Source organism: Armigeres subalbatus, chromosome 1 (assembly GCF_024139115.2).
Source record: "Armigeres subalbatus isolate Guangzhou_Male chromosome 1, GZ_Asu_2, whole genome shotgun sequence".
Taxonomy (NCBI): Eukaryota; Metazoa; Arthropoda; class Insecta; order Diptera; family Culicidae; genus Armigeres; species Armigeres subalbatus.
This window is the reverse complement of record NC_085139.1, coordinates 223,056,422-223,076,363: the sequence shown is the minus strand read 5'-3', so window position 1 is coordinate 223,076,363 and position 19,942 is coordinate 223,056,422. Positions and strand designations below refer to the sequence as shown.

The window sequence follows — 19,942 nt, the reverse complement described above, 5'->3', positions numbered from 1 at the left end:
TTTGAGCGAGAGCCAAAGTTTGGGATGTGTAGTGTAAACAACACCGACCAATGCTGCATGGAACATAATAAATTCTTCTGAATATCCACGGTTTTTTTTTCATAATTTTCACGGAAAATTCTTTTAAATGCAAACGGGAAACCCTCTTTTTAATTCACTGATAAATTCGTCTGGTTTTCCACAGCTTCAATTTTCCACGTGAAAATTCATTTAAATTCCCACAATAAATTCTTTTAAATTTCCTATTGCTTTCATTTTTTTCATGATTTTTTAATTTCTGGCATTTTTTATTTTCTCTGGAACTCTATACCTAAAAATTTCGTAAGTTAGTGTTCATCGACCACTTCCAAAGATATTATCTGCGAAACTATCAAGCTCATTCACCAACATTGCATTCATATACCGTGTAACCGGGTGACTGCCACTATAACATCAAAAGCATGTCCTTTCACGCATCGTACCACTAAGCTACTGAATGTAGTTAAATTATAAAAAGTTGAACCACAGACAAACGGATGTAACACATGCAATCAACTGCAGTTTATTTTTGGCTACAAACAAATCATGAACCAAATGGCAATAATCAGCATACCACAAACATTGGATTCCCATTCAGTGCTCCATAGAATGTGCCTCCAAATTTTGTCCATTAGTCTATGAAGCAATCTTCCTCGGCTTCGTTCAACCAAAAATCACCATTCTGACACAAGCTGCTAACCACATCATGAGACTTTTCGGAAAGTAAATAGGAAACAACTTTTCGGATGCGTTGTACAACGACTTTCCTCACGTTGAATTTTTCATGAATAAGTAAGCATCGCTTCCTTACTTATTCAGGGGAAAATTCATTCAGTCGATTTCCCAAGCTCGTTCCATTATCAGACTTCAGGTTCTGATTTGAGCTGCTTACCGGATTGAAGCGTGTGCAATGTTTCGTTCGGCCGAATTCAAGTCGCCAGCGTCGTCGTTTCGATTTTTGGAAGGAAGTTACGTTGTTACACGAACGGAACTCAATTTTCTCCCATGCGCATCAACCAGCACCCACTATACGAGACGCGGGGCCCCAAATGATGTAGAGCACATCTGGGAATCGGATGAAAGAGATTTCTTTCCATTCATGCTCATATATGTTCTATTATTAATATCGGATTGATTAGCTTGCGCTTCATATCGGATTTTTCCGGGAAAGGAAACCTAATTTTAGGCTTGTACCTACATTTTCTCGTGAATCGAAGCATCGAGCTTAACCAGTTTTTTTTCGGCGAAAAAAAATTAGAATTCCTGAACCGGCTCTTTTCAATAATAGGCTCGACTAACGAAGTTGAAAGAAAACACGGTCTTGTCAAACCTTGGCAGACAAAAAAGGATACAGACGAACATACCTTTCACATTTATCCACTTCTGCATTGTTCGTCTTCTGGACGAAGATAAAGTGGGCTCCGAAAACAGGGCCATAGATTACACAATGCCGCTGTTTCACTAGTGCACAATAGTGAATTTCAAACAAAATCGGTCAGAATGTTTATCCTGTTGATAGTAGTAGATACAGCACTAAGTAATGAAATCAAATAAGCCGAAATACTAATCATACTGGCACCTTAAATCATAGCTTGCACAAATTTAGAATATGGCAAACGTACCGGTTGTCGTTTTGGTCACTATCTTTAACAAGGCCATCATGGTGTGCAATATCCACCATTCTACAGTTAACCAGCCTTTATTGAATTCATCTGGCGCAAGAGCCCCGTACGAGCATCCGGTCCACATTGGTCTTCCCTTCTTGGTGGAAGAAAACCAACCATCATACTCCCTTACGCACCAATATCCTACTGAAAATTGAAATGTTTTGTGTTCCGTTTTTCTTTTTATCCCCCTCTCATGTCACCCACTGGACTAACCTAACCGGATTGCAACGCGCCGCCCACCACCCTGAACCACCCACCACAGCTTCACCCCGTACGAATGGGAGAATCCTCACCCGTGCCAGACGGATCCCCCCTTTCTGGAGAACAGCTTCACGCTCCTCAACTCGCTCTGGTTCACGATTGGCTCGTTGATGCAGCAGGGCTGCGATATTGCTCCCAAGTAAGTTACTGTTTGCTATTTGCGAGCGCTTTATTCTTGTTCTATCAGACGTCCCCCGCTGTACGGGCGGGGGCTTTGTGTTTCTTTCTAATGCTTTGTAGAGCCCTGACCGAGTAGTTGGGATTTTCTTCGCTTTCTCGCTATCTATGTTCTGCCGATTTTTGGATTTTGAAACAGATGTTCTTCCATGCAACTTTTAGAACTAGATTAGAACTTGGCATTACGTTCAAACGGCTATACCATCGATCACACGTAGATTCTATTCGACTGCTTTTCTTTAAGCTGGAGACCTGTTAAACGCTGTACATAATGATACTAATTCAAATGGACAATTTATCAACAACACAATCATACTAATCTGGCTATAATCGCATACCTGTCCCATATGAATAGGAAACCTAACAAATATGGGCGAAATATTTAGGCGGGTTTCAGGCAGTAATTGTCTTCAGATCCCTTTAATATTGCTCCAAGAGGATTTCAGAAGAAAATTTTGAATGTTTTGGAGGCATCCAAATGAATAATACAAGGTACACTGAGGGAAGTGAAAAAAGGGGGTTAGTGTAAAAATCGACTAAAAAAATTGAAATTGTACATACTTTACAGTTTTTACCACACCATAACATTGTGCAAAAATATACTTTGATGCTCACACTTATACTATGTTGAAATTTGTATAATACATACACTAACACGGTTAACGCTGTCATTTTGGGTTTCGCGAGAAGTTAAGTTTTGCATTCCACGTGGGTCACCACAACCCATATGTTCCCAAATTCAGTCACAATCAAGTTGCTGCATCAATTTTTGTCTGACTTGTGCTGCTCGGGCTATTCTTATTTGCACACATTGTCCCCTTTTCTGGTGAATTTAAACTAATCACATTCAATTTGTAGTGGTTTGTACCATGAAAGTTATTAATTTAAAGATTTTACACTTGCCCGTGGTATCAAACACTGCGGGGGAAGTGGATAATATTCTGATCAAGCAAGTATTTCCTTCCCTTCACGGTTTATTTCAATAGCTGTATTCTTAATATGTTCCTTCTTCGTTATCGTTATGATGTCAGTAGTGAAAATAAGAAAATGCATGATTAATCCACTCATCGGTATTGATGCCTTTCGGTAGTATACCATATATCCACAAGCGCATAACAAACCCAAGCAATCGAAAATAAACAAAGCCACACAACAACCTTTAAACCAATAAATAAATGATAAATTAAGTATTATGTATGTTTTTTAATAAAAACTGAGACCTTGAAATGTATAAATAATAGCTGAACCCTAATAAACAAAAAGATTCTGATTCTAGAGCTCGACCCGACTGGTTCACCCCAGTTAGCTATCGACTACTTCAGTTTCCTGTTGTTATTATTGAGACCCTAACTGAAACACTCCACTTAGACAATCTCGTGAGTGAAGAAAGTGTCCAAGAGTAAGATATGATTTTATCAAATTTATAATCGCTCCTAAGGATGATTTTATCAAATGGCGACCGTGACATGTTTTACATTTAAAAAAATATATATATAAGTTATAATTTGGGACTACCGGATAGACTTTTTAGAAAGAGAGCAACTTTTAACTTCACAGTTCCACACTTGGGAAAAGACTAACTTTATTTATTTATTCCAAAAGTTACAAAGGCCTGACTTGGAAGAGGGATTGTGCCTAGCTAAGTTATTTATGTTATTTATGAAAAACAGATATCGTCGTCTGGTCCTCGTGGTCGACGTTTGTGCTGATGTGCCGAATGCGTAAGTGGGGCAATTGGTGCTATGTGGAAGTTGATGAGCCAGCGGGTTCTTGTGACTGCTTCAATGTTGCCAATTGCAGGGATAGTTGTTGTTGTTGTTGTTGTATATTCTTGATTTGATTTAATGATCCTTGGATAATGTCCGATGTTGATTGATGTTCAGGCTTGGAGGAAATCTGTTCGATAACTACTCCCCCCTCAGGTGAGGAACGTCCCGTTCCGTTTCTTGTATATTTGAAAATGATTGCATCGATGATAATTACGGTTGCTGTTCCGGTTATGGAAAATCCTCCAAAAAGGCTCCAAAACTTGAAGTTAAGTCCATTTTGTCTTGGATACACATGTTCTAGGTGACGGCGGTTTTGGATAGTGTTTTCATGAATTTTTCCAATGTCATATAGAGTAGAGTGGGGCAAGAGTGCGCGTGGGGTGAGAGTACGTTTTCGATTTTTTGGAGTAATAAAAACAGATAAACTAGCAGCACTGCATCAGTTTGACAGGTATTCTGGCCAACTATTATCATGTGTAATTTTGAACGATTTGAATAAACAACAAGGGAGATATGGAGTTAAATGTTGTTTTGGTCATTTTGCTAAAAATAATTGTGTTTTTCGCAACTAGTATTTCATTACCATATTTACGTGCAATCAGGTGAACATTATACCATTTTGATAACCTATTATGTAGAGCACTTTATGGTGCCGAACACTAATCCGGTTGGTTTTCCAAGAAGTCAAAACCAGTACTTGAATAAATTTTGGGACTGTGGGGTAAAAGTACGCAAGAACGGGTGGGGCAAGAGTACGCATGTGAATCTTCAAGTTCTGATGTCAAATCCGTATCTTTGGCCGAAATAAGACTACTTCCGAAGTGTAAAGTTCCATAACTAAGACAAAAGGGACAGAAATCGAAAATGATTACAAGTTTTGAGGATAAGTTAAAGTAATTTAGTGTTAGAAAGGACTTCGCGAACAAAGCACTGAAGCGAATTAATGAAATTGTATTAGGACTTGTTGTCAACCTAAACATAGTACGAAAACACAATTTCATCTAAATGATAGTTTCATTTAATCAAAAGAAACATCCATAAATTACGAAATGCTTAGCTGGGAGAGGTTGCGAGATGTATGACGATCCATATATTTTTTAGAGGATTCATACAAAAAGTGTGAGATAGGGAGGAGGGGTAATGAAATGGCCAACTTTTACGTTACGTGATTGGTGGACTATCTTTAAGGAAAATTCCTTTGTTTACGCCACGCGAAACCTGATATATTTTACCTCTACAGTTTTTTGTTTATAAAAAAACAATGGCATTTAGTATGAAAGTTCACATTTGTGGAACCCCCTCCCCCTTTAAGAGTTACGTAATCTTTAAACATTCCCTAATATATGCTCATTAAACATCAATTAAATGTTATTAACTCTTATTTGTGTTAAAATATACTTAAAGCACATGATTGGATAAATGCGTACTCTTACCCCACCCGATGCGCACTTTTACCCCACCGGTGGGGTAAGAGTGCGTTTTTCACTTGTCTTGCAATAAGGGTTCTACTAAAACAAATCTCAATAATTTCAATATTATTTCCACTGGGTAACATAGAGGAAGAGTATACGAATCGTCGACATTGATTTGATATGCAGAAGCTTGCTTCATAAGGGCCACATGATCGATTGAAAACTAAGTGCGTACTCTTGCCCCACTCTACTCTACCTCTTTCAATTTCCAATCGGTTTCGAGATTATAAAATGCGCTGTGTATGATCTCTGGTTCACTGATTTGTTCCTTGTTCGTGAAAGTATTGTTATTGATTTGAATCGTACAGTTTTCGAAGTGAATCAGTACGTTGCCTTCCAAACTACGATTATCTGGTCCGTAATCTGATTCTAGGTTTTGATTTGTTGGTTATCAGGAGGGTGTTATCAGAAATGAGTTTGTAGCTTGTTTGATTGTTGAAAGTAACATTGCATCTTGGTTTCTTTCCGTTGATTAGAGGGTTGATACATTCATCATTAAGATCCTTGAGGTACGAAGATTTCTGGACGAAGTCCTTTGGATTCTGAGTTGTAAAGATGTGATTTCTGCTTTTTACTATGTATTCCGGATGTTGGTTAATGATGTGATTTCCGTTGGTGATTGGATATAATTTGATAATTGATGCGGTGTTATTCTCTAGTAATGGCACGTGCATGAAGTATAGCAAGGTTCCTGGGCTAGTGGCAAATTTTGGTATGACGAACTGTAATGCCTCATCTGGTAAGTCTATGTTTACTCCTTGGTCATGTAGTAATCCTTTTATTGTGAGTATTTCCCGAATAGAAAGTATTTTGTTGCTGGTGATGGACATTTTCGACAACATGACCGCATCCTGGATGTCTTCGAGCATATTGTTTAAAATGTCAACGTTTAGGATTGAAGTTATTATTTCCACATCGTTCATCATCAAATCGTTTAGATTGGCTTGTGTTGTAATATCTTTGATGGCATGGGTTAGTTGCTGTATCCGATCGTTGATATTCTGGTTTATCCTAAATTGTTGGTTATTTTGGTCTATTAAGTCATTCATGGTGGTGTTTATAGCTTGAAGATCAGAAGCATCTGGAGTACCGGCAATCCATTTCCATACGGTTCCGATAGAGTTCCATCTTCTCGATCGGCGATGTCCTTGTGGTTTCAGCTGATAAAGGTTAGCGTACAGCTTTTTGGTTTTGTATTTTAGAGTGCTTATTAATGGGTTAGTATTGACATTATTTTGATGAGACGATCTAACCAAAATTTCTGCTGCTTCTTCAATGGATGTAAGGTTTATAGGGTGGATTATTTTTATTGTACCTATTTGGATTTTACACGCACTTTCCTTTATGAGTAGTAATGGGTCGTTTTGTAAATTTCGTATTGCAAGTTTCTGGGCCTGACTTGACACGATCGTCCACATAAGCAATAAAATTATTTCGAGCTGTAAATTAACAATTGTAACAGGTTTTTAGTATGGTTAAAGGAGTCGTAAGAATGATATTCATATAGTATGAGTTACTGAAGATTTAATTCTAGCTTTTCCTCTTCCGTTTTAATTTAGATTTATGGATTATTATATTTCTCCTGTCCACTAAAGTTTTTTCCTCCTATTTGTTTGCACGATTTGATTTTTGAACTTTATTCTCCTTTTGTTCGCAATGCCTTGGACTTTATTATAAATTTCATCTCCTGGTTGGAATACTGGATCGTCTTCCCTTTTCCTATTTTTGGAATCTAATGTTCTGGCCTGATTATACTCGAGTCTGGCAATTACATCATCATAAATTTCGTTCCTGTGTTCTAAGATCCGATCTAAATTTATTGGTCTTTCTTCGCCATCTCTTATCCCTGTAAATACCTCTATTGGTTTTATTTTTGTTACTCCATGAATGGTAGAATTGTAAAGAGTAGTCGCTAATCTGTAGATTTCTTTATTAGAGAGATCGTTATACTTTTCCTTAATGCAGAGAAATATTTCAGAAAGGGTAGAATGAAAACGTTCCACTGTTCCGTTTATTTCACTATGATTAGATGGGGTAAAGTATGTTTCTACTTGGAGTCTCTGAAGGAGTCCTCTTACTTCGACAGAACGAAATGCAACTTCGTTGTCACAAACTATTAGTTCAGGGGTTCCATAAGTCGAAATCAATTTTACTAGGCCACGTTTGACATCTGGAATTGATCTAGACTTAATTGGGATGAGCATTGCAAATTTTGAAAACTTATCGACAGCAGATAAAAATAGGTTAGGTGATGATATAAAAATGTCTATGTGTAAAATGTCGAGCGGTTTCTTCGGGATTGGGGTTTCTGCAAGTTTAATTTTGTAAGGGTTCCTTTCATATTTATTTTGAAGACAGGTGTGGCATAGATTTATGAAGAGTTGAATTTTCTTACGCATGTTGGGAAAAAAGTAGCTTCGGATGATTTCGTCATGGTTCTCATCGGCTCCTCTATGCGCCCTCTCGTGCGTTTCTTCGATCAAAAGGTGTTGGTCTTCTGCCGTTTTTACGTCCTGTAATAATTTTTGCGTTAGTTTTATTTTGAAACTTTTGTTACGGGAAAAATGTTTGCTGTAAGTTATCTGTAGTGTATTGATCCACCTCTCCGGGCAAAGTATTCCGTTGATCTTACTTGGGTGCATATATTCTCTCAGTATTCTCACCGCCACTGGTACTCCGAAGGTAGCCCTAGTGATAATACGTCGACTTATACCTGGAAAGATCTTTTCAATAACCTCTGAATTTGTATTACCAACTTTAATTAGGATCTGATTCTTGAAGTGATTAAGCGGTTTCTCGGTCATCTGAATAAGTCCTGCAGCATCCGAGTCTGCTGAATGGATTGTTTCGTCATCCGAGGAGCTTTCTTCCTCTTGATCATTTAGGTTCACATCATGTGTTATTCGAGACAAACCGTCAGCAACGACATTTTGCTTGCCTGGTCTGAACTGGATGTCATAATCGTATTCGCTTAGTCTTAACCTCCACCGTACTAAACGATCGTTTGCGGTTTTTTAGGTTCAGCGCAAAAGTTAGCGGTTTGTGATCAGTATATAAGGTAAATTTACGACCAAATAGGTATGGTCTAAAATATTTACATGCCCAATCAATCGCTAGGAGTTCTTTTCTATAGTAGAATAGTTCTCCTCCGTTTTTGTGAGTGTTCTGGATGCATAGGCGATTGGTTTATCGTACCCAATAGGCCCTTGCGATAATACCGCACCTAGTGCATAGTTGGAGGCATCCGTAGTAAGGATAAACCTCTTACTAAAATCAGGGTATTGCAGTATTTGGCTGCTACTCAATATGTTTTTACATCTTTCGAAGGCAGACACAAATTCCTTTGTGTGTTTCACGGTTTCGCCTTTACGTAGTTGTTGGGTAAGTGGTTTAGCTATCTTTGCGAAGTCTTTTATTATGAACTTTCGATAGTATCCCATGACACCTAAAAATCCTCTCAATTCTTTTCATTATTTGGTAATGGCCAAGTTTTAATAGCGTTTACTTTCTCCGGGTTTGGTTTTACTCCCTCTGGAGTGACCACGTGTCCTAAAAATGCTACCTCTTTACGAAGGAATTCGCATTTATCAAGCTGGATCTGGAGATTATATTTCCGAAGAGTTTCAAGGATTTTCTTCAGATTAATGAGGTGTTCTTGTAGACTAGTGGAATAGATGATAATGTCATCCATGTATACATTGGCGTAAATATAAGGGGGCCGGGGGCCTGGCCCCCTCCAGACCTACTTGTGCCCCCCCCCCAGAAAATTTTGAAAAATAATTCCAACTTAGTCAATTTTTATTTCATTTACATATTTCCTACATATTTCTTAATTTTGATTATGAATTCTATAAACATATTTTTTGTTGCGTTATCACATCTATGACCATTTGTTCAGCAAAGCATCGAAATATTTAAGTTGGACCCCCGGGAACATTTTCTCGATTTTTAAGCTAAATGAATGCCGCTTCTAATTCAGTTGCTAGCTAATTAATTTGTTCTGCATTTGTTTGACTAGTATCCTGGTCGCAGAAACATAAAAACATAATTGTGTTAAGATATAAATATTTTTGTTCTATTAAACTACCATCCGCTTCAAAAAAGACTGAAGCAACTACATCAAAATGAGCACATGTACACAAATCCGGTCAATGAAATTATGAACGACCATTTTTTCGAAAATCTTCGAGTTAATCGCAAGGTATGCCGCAAAACAGTTGATCAAATTCCTATGGAGCTTTTTGCTCTCGCTATATAATTCTGGCACAGAAAGATATAAAATTTTAAAACTTAAGAATCTTCGTTACAATGACAGAAAAATCAACAACGCATTCCATTGAAAGTATTAGGACAAAACTTAGGCAACCTTCGCACTCACAACAGAGATTGCATTGAAGAAATATTTTTATAATCCTCAAAAGATCTTGTTCCATTTAATTTTTTGGCGATTTCATAAGGATCATCGGAAAACTCTTTTGTGCCTGCTTTAGTTAGAATTTGTTTTTTAGGATAAAAAAAAAGATTTAGAAACCAGTTCGTATCAGAAAACATTTCTTTTGCAGCACAATTCAGATCGATTTGGTTGCTTCGCAAGTCTCTTTGATGTTTGCAGAGAAATCTCTCACCTATTCAGAAAACCATAATAAAGCCTCTTCCTAACGTCAGTAACTACAAAAACCCTATGTTATTCTGAAATTTGATTTATGACTCATAATTTTATGACTCATGGAATTTATGACTCATAAAAAACACTTTAGGATTCCAAATTTGTGTTCATCGGTACTTAACTATTTCAGCACATAGCATACATTTTGGAATTGCATAAATACTTATATTGATTATGACAAAATTTCGTGGAATTTATTCCACATCTGAAGAGTTTCAAAAATTTCAAGTTTCAAAAAAATCGAGATCTTTATGCATTAAGTAATCATGGAAATGCTTGAAAACTTTCAGAAATATACTCATATCGAATTTCATTTATAGATAATTCGAAGAAGATTCTTGAATCTTAGATTACACACTTATCCACATTTAGTAACATGGAGAAGACAAGTTGACACAGACACAGCGTTTTGAAGCAATCACAGCGATAAACTTAGTCAAACAATTTCTATTGCAATCCATGCGCACAGTGCTTTAAATCGCCTTTGAAAATTACATCCCACCAGCTGGTGCCATGGCCCCCCCTAGACCGAGACTCTAGTTACGCCTATGCATGTATACTAAACATCTGACACCAATATGTTCCTTGAGCACGTTGTCCATTACTCTTTGGAATGTCGCCGGGGCGTTCTTTAGCCCAAAAGGCATCCGAACGAACTCGAAGTGCCCTCCATCGACACTAAAAGCAGTTTTCTGAATGTCTTTTTTGTGAACTTGGATTTGATGGAACCCTGAAGCGAGATCTAGGGTTGTAAAATATTGACATCTTCCCAACTTATCAAGGATATCGTTTATGTTGGGAATAGGATAACGATCATCTGTAGTTTTCTGATTAAGCTTACGATAATCGACTACAAGACGCCATTTTCTTGTACCGGATGCATCAGCTTTCTTTGGTACAATCCATATTGGAGAATTCCAGGGGCTATTCGATGGTCGGATAATCCCTTGGTCTAACATCTTAGCAATTTGCCGCTGAACCTCTTTTCGGTGACAGAAGGGGCAGCGATAGTTTTTGGTATAGGCAGGCAGATCATCTCTGGTATTGATCTGATGTTTTATTGCATTTGAAAATGAAAGTTTCCTTCATTGTCATGCATGACTTCTGGGAACTGTTTCAGGAGGTCAAGGAGTTTCTCTTCCTCTTCCGAATTCAGATGATCTACCTTGATTTTCTCCTTTACAGATGCTTTAGGAGGCATATTCTCTTTACTGGCTTTACCAGGTTCGGGAGAATATTGTTCAAAATTATAGAGCTCAGTAAATAAGGCCTCTCTGTCAATATTGACATCTACCTGTTTATTACTGAGATTTATTAGAGGAAATGTAGTTCGACCGTTTCTAGCACTATATACTCCGGAGGGTATAACTACATGTTCCGCGATTGAAATATCTTTTTCGATGAAGAAATCTTTGTTGTCAATTCTAACAGGGAATTCTTTTACAAGAACTTCTTTTTCTTGAAACGTCAACTGTTCCTTAGTAGGATATTTTTTTTGAAGTGGTATCGTTATGTTATTCAAGGTAACAGTGTTAGATGCTGTGTCAATCACGGCGCCCATGGATCTGAGAGATTCAAATCCAATGAGTCCATCGAAAAAATTGTGAAATCGAAACAGGTAAAATTTTTGATTTGGCAGTCCTTTCACAAAATTAGTAAAAGGATTTAGGAAGGTGAATTGATCAATTTTACAGGTCCCACTTATTTTATTGACACTTTGTGAGGGTCCGTTTTGGATATAAGTCTTCGGAACGATTTCCGGGACAATATAATTTTTATTAGCCCCTGTATCAATTAGGAACTTATAGCTTTTATTATTTTGTCTCGGTATCTCTAAGTATGGAAGAAAGTTGTTTTGTTATTTGGTTTCCTGCGGATCTAACTCCGTACAAAATTTAGTTCTTCTTGGGGTTCTTCTTCTACATCAAGGAGTGTGGCTAAACCATATCCTTGCTCTATTTCTGGTTCTGGGTATTGTTGGTATTCATGAACATTTTCGGCTGCTTGCGTTTCCGCAGGCATATCGTGACAGTTTATTTGTCCTGTTTTCTTATAGGGGACCTGATTGTAGTTCTGTCGAACCGCTTGGCCTTAATCCTTAAATCCTACCGGCTGCGCCAGTTATAATTTGGGACTACCGGATAGACTTTTTAGAAAGAGAGCAGCTTTTAACTTCACAGTTCCACACTTGGGAAAAGCCTAACTTTATTTATTTATTCCAAAAGTTACAAAGGTCTGTCTTGGAAGAGGGATTGTGCCTAGCTAAGCTATTTATGTTATTTATGAAAAACAGATATCGTCGTCTGGTCCTCGTGGTCGACGTTTGTGCTGATGTGCCGAATGCGTAAGTGGGGCAATTGGTGCTATGTGGAAGTTGATGAGCCAGCGGGTTCTTGTGACTGCTTCAATGTTGCCAATTGCAGGGATAGTTGTTGTTGTTGTTGTTGTTGTATATTCTTTTTATTTTTATATTCTATTTAATGATCCTTGGATAATGTCCGATGTTGATTGATGTTCAGGGTTGGAGGAAATCTGTTCGATAACTTAGATATATATATATATATATATATATATATATATATATATATATATATATATATATATATATATATATATCATAAAGATAAAAATATATATAAAAATATACTATCAAATCGTTTAGATTGATTAAAATGAAAGAGCAGAATATTTTACCCTGGGTGTAGGACAACAATGTATTTCAAAATTAAATTTCAAGCGACCAAAATGGTATAAATTACCGCACAGTTGATGCAAAATTTACTGTTTTTGATACTCCATAATGATTGATTGCATTTAAATAATATAAATTGGTTTTGCGATAATTTTAACATGAACTATCGATTTTCCTTTTCCACTTTATGCAACCCCTTTGAGTGCTATAATGGACAAAACAGCACTCGTTTAAAAAGACTACACATTGATTGCTTCCAGTGACCATTTCGCTCTTTAGAGGAAGCACCACACAAGATAACGGACCAGCATGCAACGACCATTAACTCTGCCGAACACTTTTTCTTCTTTCTGCGACTTAAGTGGGAATCGAACCCACAGCACAATACGATTAGAGTGGTCGGTATTAGCCATTTTTGACAAATACCGGTATTCGGTATTGGGTGGAGTCAATACCGGTAATACCGGTAAAATACCGGTATTTGTGTAAATTTCAGGAATTAAAAAATAGTTTTGATTTGGACTATTGGGTGAATTAGACTTCAAACTTCAAATGCAAAAATCATTATTGCTTGTTGAGCTGAGCAAAGCGAGACTAGTAGACATAATGAGCGATTTATCTCCCAATCCACATCTTATTTTTTTGGCAATGTTGCCAGCTGCTCAGAATGCCCTTTCTAGTTCAACCGAAGTTGAACGATTGATTCTAAGAGCATCGAAAAACAGTTTCCAGTAAGTCTTGCCCTTAATTCCTTCAGATACATATTAGGAGAATTTATTGCGGATTGTTTGCAAGGATCCTGGCGTCTACGTAGTTGCCACCTGCCTTGCTTGATCAAAGTATCTCAGGATGTCTTGAAAAAAATGCCAAAATCATTTCTGGTCAACCGCTTTACGGCAGGATTATTCAAAAAAGAAAAAGATCAGCGTATTCTGATCGTCTCCCTTGGATTCATTCTGTGAGAGCATCGAATAAGTTGGCGGAAATGTATGTGGCTTGATTTGATGATTGATCCAACATAATTTGGAGCACCACGTCGGCTTCATATGAGTGCAGAACTCACGGCAGTGTAGTTCGGCAATAGATTGAACGGGTCGATGGCTTGCATTATTTCACCTTCCCTCAAGCAATCATCATCACTGAAGTTTTTTAAACGGATCCCTTCCACTAACATACCATTTAAGCGTATGTGTGTGTGTCAATCACCAGTACAATTTATTTTCCGAGTTTAGAGTTATCTGCGGAAGAATACTACTACGACACGTACCTTTTTCACAATTTCATATATTGCAGGAAAACGATGTAAACAATGTTTATTGAAGAAAAAAGTCATTCGCAATTTGACAGATGATTGAGAGAATGGAGCTTACTGTAATCGCATATTTGCCCCATCATTGTTGGATTTCCTATCTATATGGGACATATATGCGATTACAGGCAGTTTAGCTGATATATGTAAGTGAAAAAAATTCAAAATTTTATATACTGACAGCAAAATTAAAAATACCGAAAATACCGGTATTTTCGGTATTCAATATTGGCCGGTAATGCCGGTATTACCGGTTTCGGTACTACTAGTTAGACCACCCTAAATACGATTGAATGCCTGTCGACCCGAATCACATGGCAAAGACGCCCAGAATTTCCTTTGATATAAAAAAGCCCGTTTTATCACAAAGACATGTTCGGGAAAACCAGATGTAATCCAACGAACTACGGAAAAAACATTAAAACACTCATTTGGGTGCTATAATGAAAAACCAACTATGGAACAGGATAATTACTGCACGTAGGCAGGAGATACTCAAACAGGGATGGGAAAAAACAAATTTTCAAAAAAAAAAATTAGGTTGGGTAATATTGACACGCGATCGTACTTTCAAATTATCAATTGATAATAACTAGCCAGCCAATAAGAATCGTTTTAAAATCGTACCGCTTTGATTCACATTCCGCACACTCGCTTTTAAATGACCATTTTAGCTTTATTCGAGTAATTTCTTCATAAGATCCTGAATGATCACTCTTATCCGCAAAGATAAGCAGCAGTCCTATTCGACCAAATGTCCTATTTGGTAAAATGTCCAATTCGGCCAAATGACCTTTTCGGCCAAATGTTCTATTCAGCCAAATGTTCTATTCGACCAAATGTCCTACTCGGCAAAATATCCTATTCGGCCAACTGTCGTATTCAGCCAGATGTCGTATTCGGCCAAATGTCTTTTCCGGCCAAGTATCCTATTCGGACAAATGTCCTTTCCGGCCAAATATCCTATTCGGCCAAATGTTCTATTCAGTCAAATGTTCTATTCGGCAAAATGTCCTATTCGGCCAAATGTCCTATTCGGCCAAATGTTCTATTCGACCAAATGTCCTACTCGGCCAAATATCCTATTCGGCCTAATTGTCCTATTCGGCCAACTGTCGTCTTCGGCCAAATGTCCTATTCGGCCAAATGTCCTATTATGAAAAATTTCCAATTTGGCCAAATGTTGTATTCGACCAAATGTCGTTTTCGGCCAAATTTCCTATTCTACCAACTGACCTATTCCGCCAAATGTCCTATTCGACCAAATGTCCTTTCCGGCAAAATATCCTATTCAGCTTTCCACGCTCGCCATAATGGCAACTGCCATAAAATAATTTGACAGTAACTGCTTCCGACGCCGAATTGCTTTCGACGCTGCAAGGTATCATAGCAACTATTCATTTTGTTTATTTACTGGAAAAAATCGGAAAAGCGTTTGCAAAAATATTAGCTTTGATTTTATAAATAAAAACTTCTAATATTTTTACATTTCCAGGACATTTTCTAACACCAATTCAGGAGCGGAGGCTTTAACGAGTTTTACCAACTAATGAATGCATTTATATGGATGACTGTCTTACCCGACCAGAAATAATGTGGATTTAAAATGTTTTCGGCAATGCACTTTGATGTCTGGGCTTCCAATGTCCAACTTTGTTGCATTCTCAATCCGTTTGTCAGTAATGACCAAGGCTTACGAAAGTATCGGCATATGAGTCCTGACTAATGAGCAGCTTGAAGTAGCTCGAACTTTTTCCCTTCCCGCTTGGTTCCATTTTGTTGACAAAAAAAAAGCAGGATGGGAGAAACTTTGAGCTACCTCAACCTACAGATTAGACAGCAATATTGTTAGCATCCATCTTCATTGATGGGAGACGAACATCAGGGGGCTCTGGGGCTTATTTTTCTGTTTCACTGCGTGTAGTCGTTTTTCAATTTTTTTTTCTAATTTCCAAGGATTTTTTTTGAATTTTCACGAGAAATTCTTTCGAATAGTAATGGGGTTCCCGTGGAAATTCGGAACAATTTTCTTTGTACATTCAGATGAATTTATCGCAGCAATTTGGAATAATTGCCAATTATCAAAGGGAAATTCTTCCTTATTTCTATAGCAAATTCTTCCGTATTTCCACGAGAAATCCATTACCATTCGGAATTAGTTTCGGGTTGAAATGTTTAAGAATTTCTCGTTGATATTTGTAAAAATTTAACGAAGAAAATTTGAAAGAAAGTTGAAAGAAGCTGACTATTTTAAAATTGATATTATTATATGCATCAAGCACAATCAATTAGTTTGCGCGATGGAATATTTACATTTTCAAATAAATATTAATCATTCAAGGAAATAATAACATTATTCAAGGAATTAACTTTTAGACCTTCAATGTATATACCCATCACTATTCATGAACAGTATTTAATATGATTCTAATATTTCTCTCTGAGCTCAAAAATGTGAAGCTTTAGCTTTTTTAGCTGAAATTCTTAAGCAGCCTGACATTGCATAAACCCCATAAACCAGAAAGCTCTTATATGTTAGTTGGACGTGGTTGAGAGATTGGATGTGAGATGTATCCGGGTCCATCGGCGAAAACATCCAAAATCCACATTACTGGTCAGATGAGCATGCGGTCATCCACATAAATGCATTAAGTAATTGTAAAACTCGTTAAATGTCTCCACTCCTGACTCAATGTTGGAGGGTGCCCTGGAAATAGAAAATCAATATATTTTAATCAATTAAATCAAGGCTGATAGTATGACAAACACTTTTCCTGAATTTTCAGTCAATAAACAAAACAAATTAGTTGGTTAGATACCATGCAGCGTCGAAGGCGGTTCGGCGTCGGAAGCAAATACTGTCAAATTATTTTAAGGCAGCCGCCATTATGGCGAGCGTGGAAAGCTGAATTCGGCCAAATGTTCTATTCGGCCAAATGTCCTATTCAGCCAAATTATCTATTCGGGCAAATGTCCTATTCGGCCAAATGTCCTATTAGGAAAAATGTCCAATTTGGTCAAATGTTGTATTCGGCCAAATGTCCTTGTCGGCCAAATGTATTATTCTGCCAAATGTCCTATTCGGTCAAATGTCCTATTCAGCGAAATGTCCTTTCCGGTCAAATGTCGTATTCCAGCGGTTCTCAACCTTTTTCTTGGGTGGTACCCCTTCAGACCATGGCACAGCTTGAGGTAGTTTTAGTTTTTTTTTTAATTCACCGGTTGGCTCAAATGTAAAAGGGGGTAATCGATTTTCATTGGGCTTTTATCAAACTTATCCATTCAATTTGATTGAATTTTCCAAAACATAATTTTGGGCTTCTGACGAATTTACGTACATCGACTAATCAATTTTCAACCTTGCTAACAATCATAATTTTTATATTAAAGTACGGATGCATTACGGAAACAAAGTAAAATTTAGGATACTTCGACAGAAAGATGTTCGGTGTTTTAGAAAAATAAATCAGTTCTTCTGATGCAAGACCATGATGAAGGAGGCTAGGTTCGATTCCCGGTTTGGTTCAGAAAGTTTTCTCGACTGGACAGTGTCATCGTGCCAACAATGCAAAAATAACAACAAAGTTCCGAAGTAATAGTAATAGTAACAGAACTTTAAAAACTATGCAAGGATTTTGAACTTAGTAAACCTAGTAAAGAAAATATCTTTAAAATATTGGAGCCTGAGTGAAATTTTGCAATTCCCATCAAAATTCTAGAAATGAGAGGGACAATGTTAAGTGTCAGTGTTTGAGAAATTTGATTTTCTGTTCTTAAAAATATGAGTTTTAGAACTATTGAGAATTTATAATCTTAGGATTTAAAGCATTGAGTGACCTCAAGAAACGGAAAGTTGATGTGAACATCGCGTTTTCATTGAAGATTGACAAGAGAAATTTTATTCACCTTGACCAGAAGAAAACCAATTTCTTTAATTTGTTCGAAAACTGTTTCTGTGTTGAGAGAATATTATGTTTGATTTGATTTTTAAAGAATTTTAACGACGTTACGAGACCAAGCATTGTACGAAATGTGATATTTATATTGGATCATCAAAGACTGGCCTCATATCAGATGTCATTGACACCGCAATCATAGAAAAGAGCACTGTCATTATGATATTTCTAAAAAAGGAGGAGCATCACCAGCTGTATGCTGGCATTTCCCGGCACATTGCATTATTTATTCACCAAGAAAATATATGTGCGAAAACGATCAATATTTTTGAAGTTTAGACAATCGACAATCAACTTTATCAACGCGAGGAGGTTCAACCACCACCAATTCCAAATGATATTGACAGACATGGAAACAGAATACGTAGATTTGCTGTATTAGCGGGAAATTCGTTGACTTAGCCGTGATACAATGCTTAATTTTTTTTCTCTTCGAAAGGAAATCGCACTCTCTTTACCAGAGAAAGGAACATCAATGGTCGTGCTGAATGATCTTGAATATGTGACTGAATAGCTTCTCTAGTAGATGTCACCAAACATCTTGATTACTTTTCGAACTTTTATTTTCCAACATTGAAGTTTTTAAAACAAAATTTATAGTAGGTTTACTGGAGTTTTCAAGCCTATTCGCTGATTTTGAGAACACAGTAACAACATTTTTATTTTCCGTTTCTTTCACACCGTTTACTGTTATGAACAATGCACCTATTTTATTTTTATATTTCAAATGGAGATTATTAACCTCCAATGTAAAAACAAGCTTGAATCTATACAAGCAACCTCGTCGGTAGTTCCGTTTCCTTTTGCCCTGCATGTTATAGAAGCTGTCCCAAACTTCATAGAAATAGACTATTTATGAAATAGATATTATGATATCGTCATGTTGTGTTTGAGAATAAATGTTCACTACATTGATGAATTTTTTGCTCTGGACAGCGATTGTAAAATCTTTCCAAATCCCCAACCCCATAAGAACTGTGCTCTTTATTCAGGACAACAAATGTGCTCAACAAAAAAAGGGTTCTCTGGTAGTATCGTTATATGAATGGAATAAACAGAATGAAAGTCGTTTAAAACTTCAAGATCAATTCTAAAGTGAGTATTTTGATGACATTTCTGGCCAAATGTCCTATTCAGCCAAATGTTCTAATCGGCCAAATGCCCTTTTCGGCCAAACGACCTTTCGGTTGTATACTGTTTCGCCGAAAAACATTTCGCGGATTTTTTTATCGGTGCGACATTCCGCAGAATGTATCAAATCTCCGGAACACATTTCGCAGAATGCACCTTTTTGGTGGCAGAATTCAGTTAGAATAATTATCATTGAAATATTTAATGAATTGTACTTAATTACATGCAATCCGGTCTAAATTCTTCTGGATTGCGATAATTCGGTTTAAAGAGAAGAAAGAAAGTAGTCCATTCTATGAGTTAACGCATCTGCCCTCTATAAACAAAGGGGGAAAGATAATGCCTTCTTCTAATGGATGCGTCTGCCCGGTATAAGGCGAAAGAAGTTGACAATGCCTTCCTCAAAAGAACCCATCTGCCTAGTATAAGACGAAGGAAGGGGTGATGCTTCTATAAATGTATGCGTCTGCCCGGTACAAAGCGAAGAGAGGATATAATGCCTTCTTTAAATGCATACGTTTTCTCGGTATAAGGCGAAAAGAAGGAATAAAGGATTATTCATTAAAACGTAGTATATCCCTAACAAAGTAAAGAGAGGAGATAATCCCTTCATTCTATACGGCCCGTCTGCCAGATACGATAAGGGATTTGTAAGGAGCAATTGAAGTTTCGAAAACTTCTTCTACATATTTTGGGAGGCCTGAAGATACGTAGCTGCCAAGCAAGAGTATGCTGAAGGTGGCTAGGGTAAACTTCTGATAAATTCATGGATTAGAAATTTTCTCAACTTGTTTGGGCTTAGAAGTTTTAACGTGTTTATCTCG

The 19,942-nt window shown here is 37.1% G+C and overlaps 1 protein-coding gene across 2 annotated transcripts in view; it reads left to right on the top strand.

The window, feature by feature from the left end:
- Nucleotides 1-19,942, top strand: part of LOC134205821 (glutamate receptor ionotropic, kainate 2) — an 872,584-nt gene that overhangs the window by 810,838 nt on the left and 41,804 nt on the right. The window contains exon 12 of one of the 2 annotated variants that reach the window (XM_062681433.1): nt 1,948-2,085. The exons of the other annotated variant lie outside the window; for it this stretch is intronic. Within the exon in view, the coding sequence (XP_062537417.1) occupies nt 1,948-2,085 (138 nt within the window). The remainder of the gene's footprint in view (nt 1-1,947; nt 2,086-19,942) is intronic. 2 annotated transcript variants of the gene reach the window in all.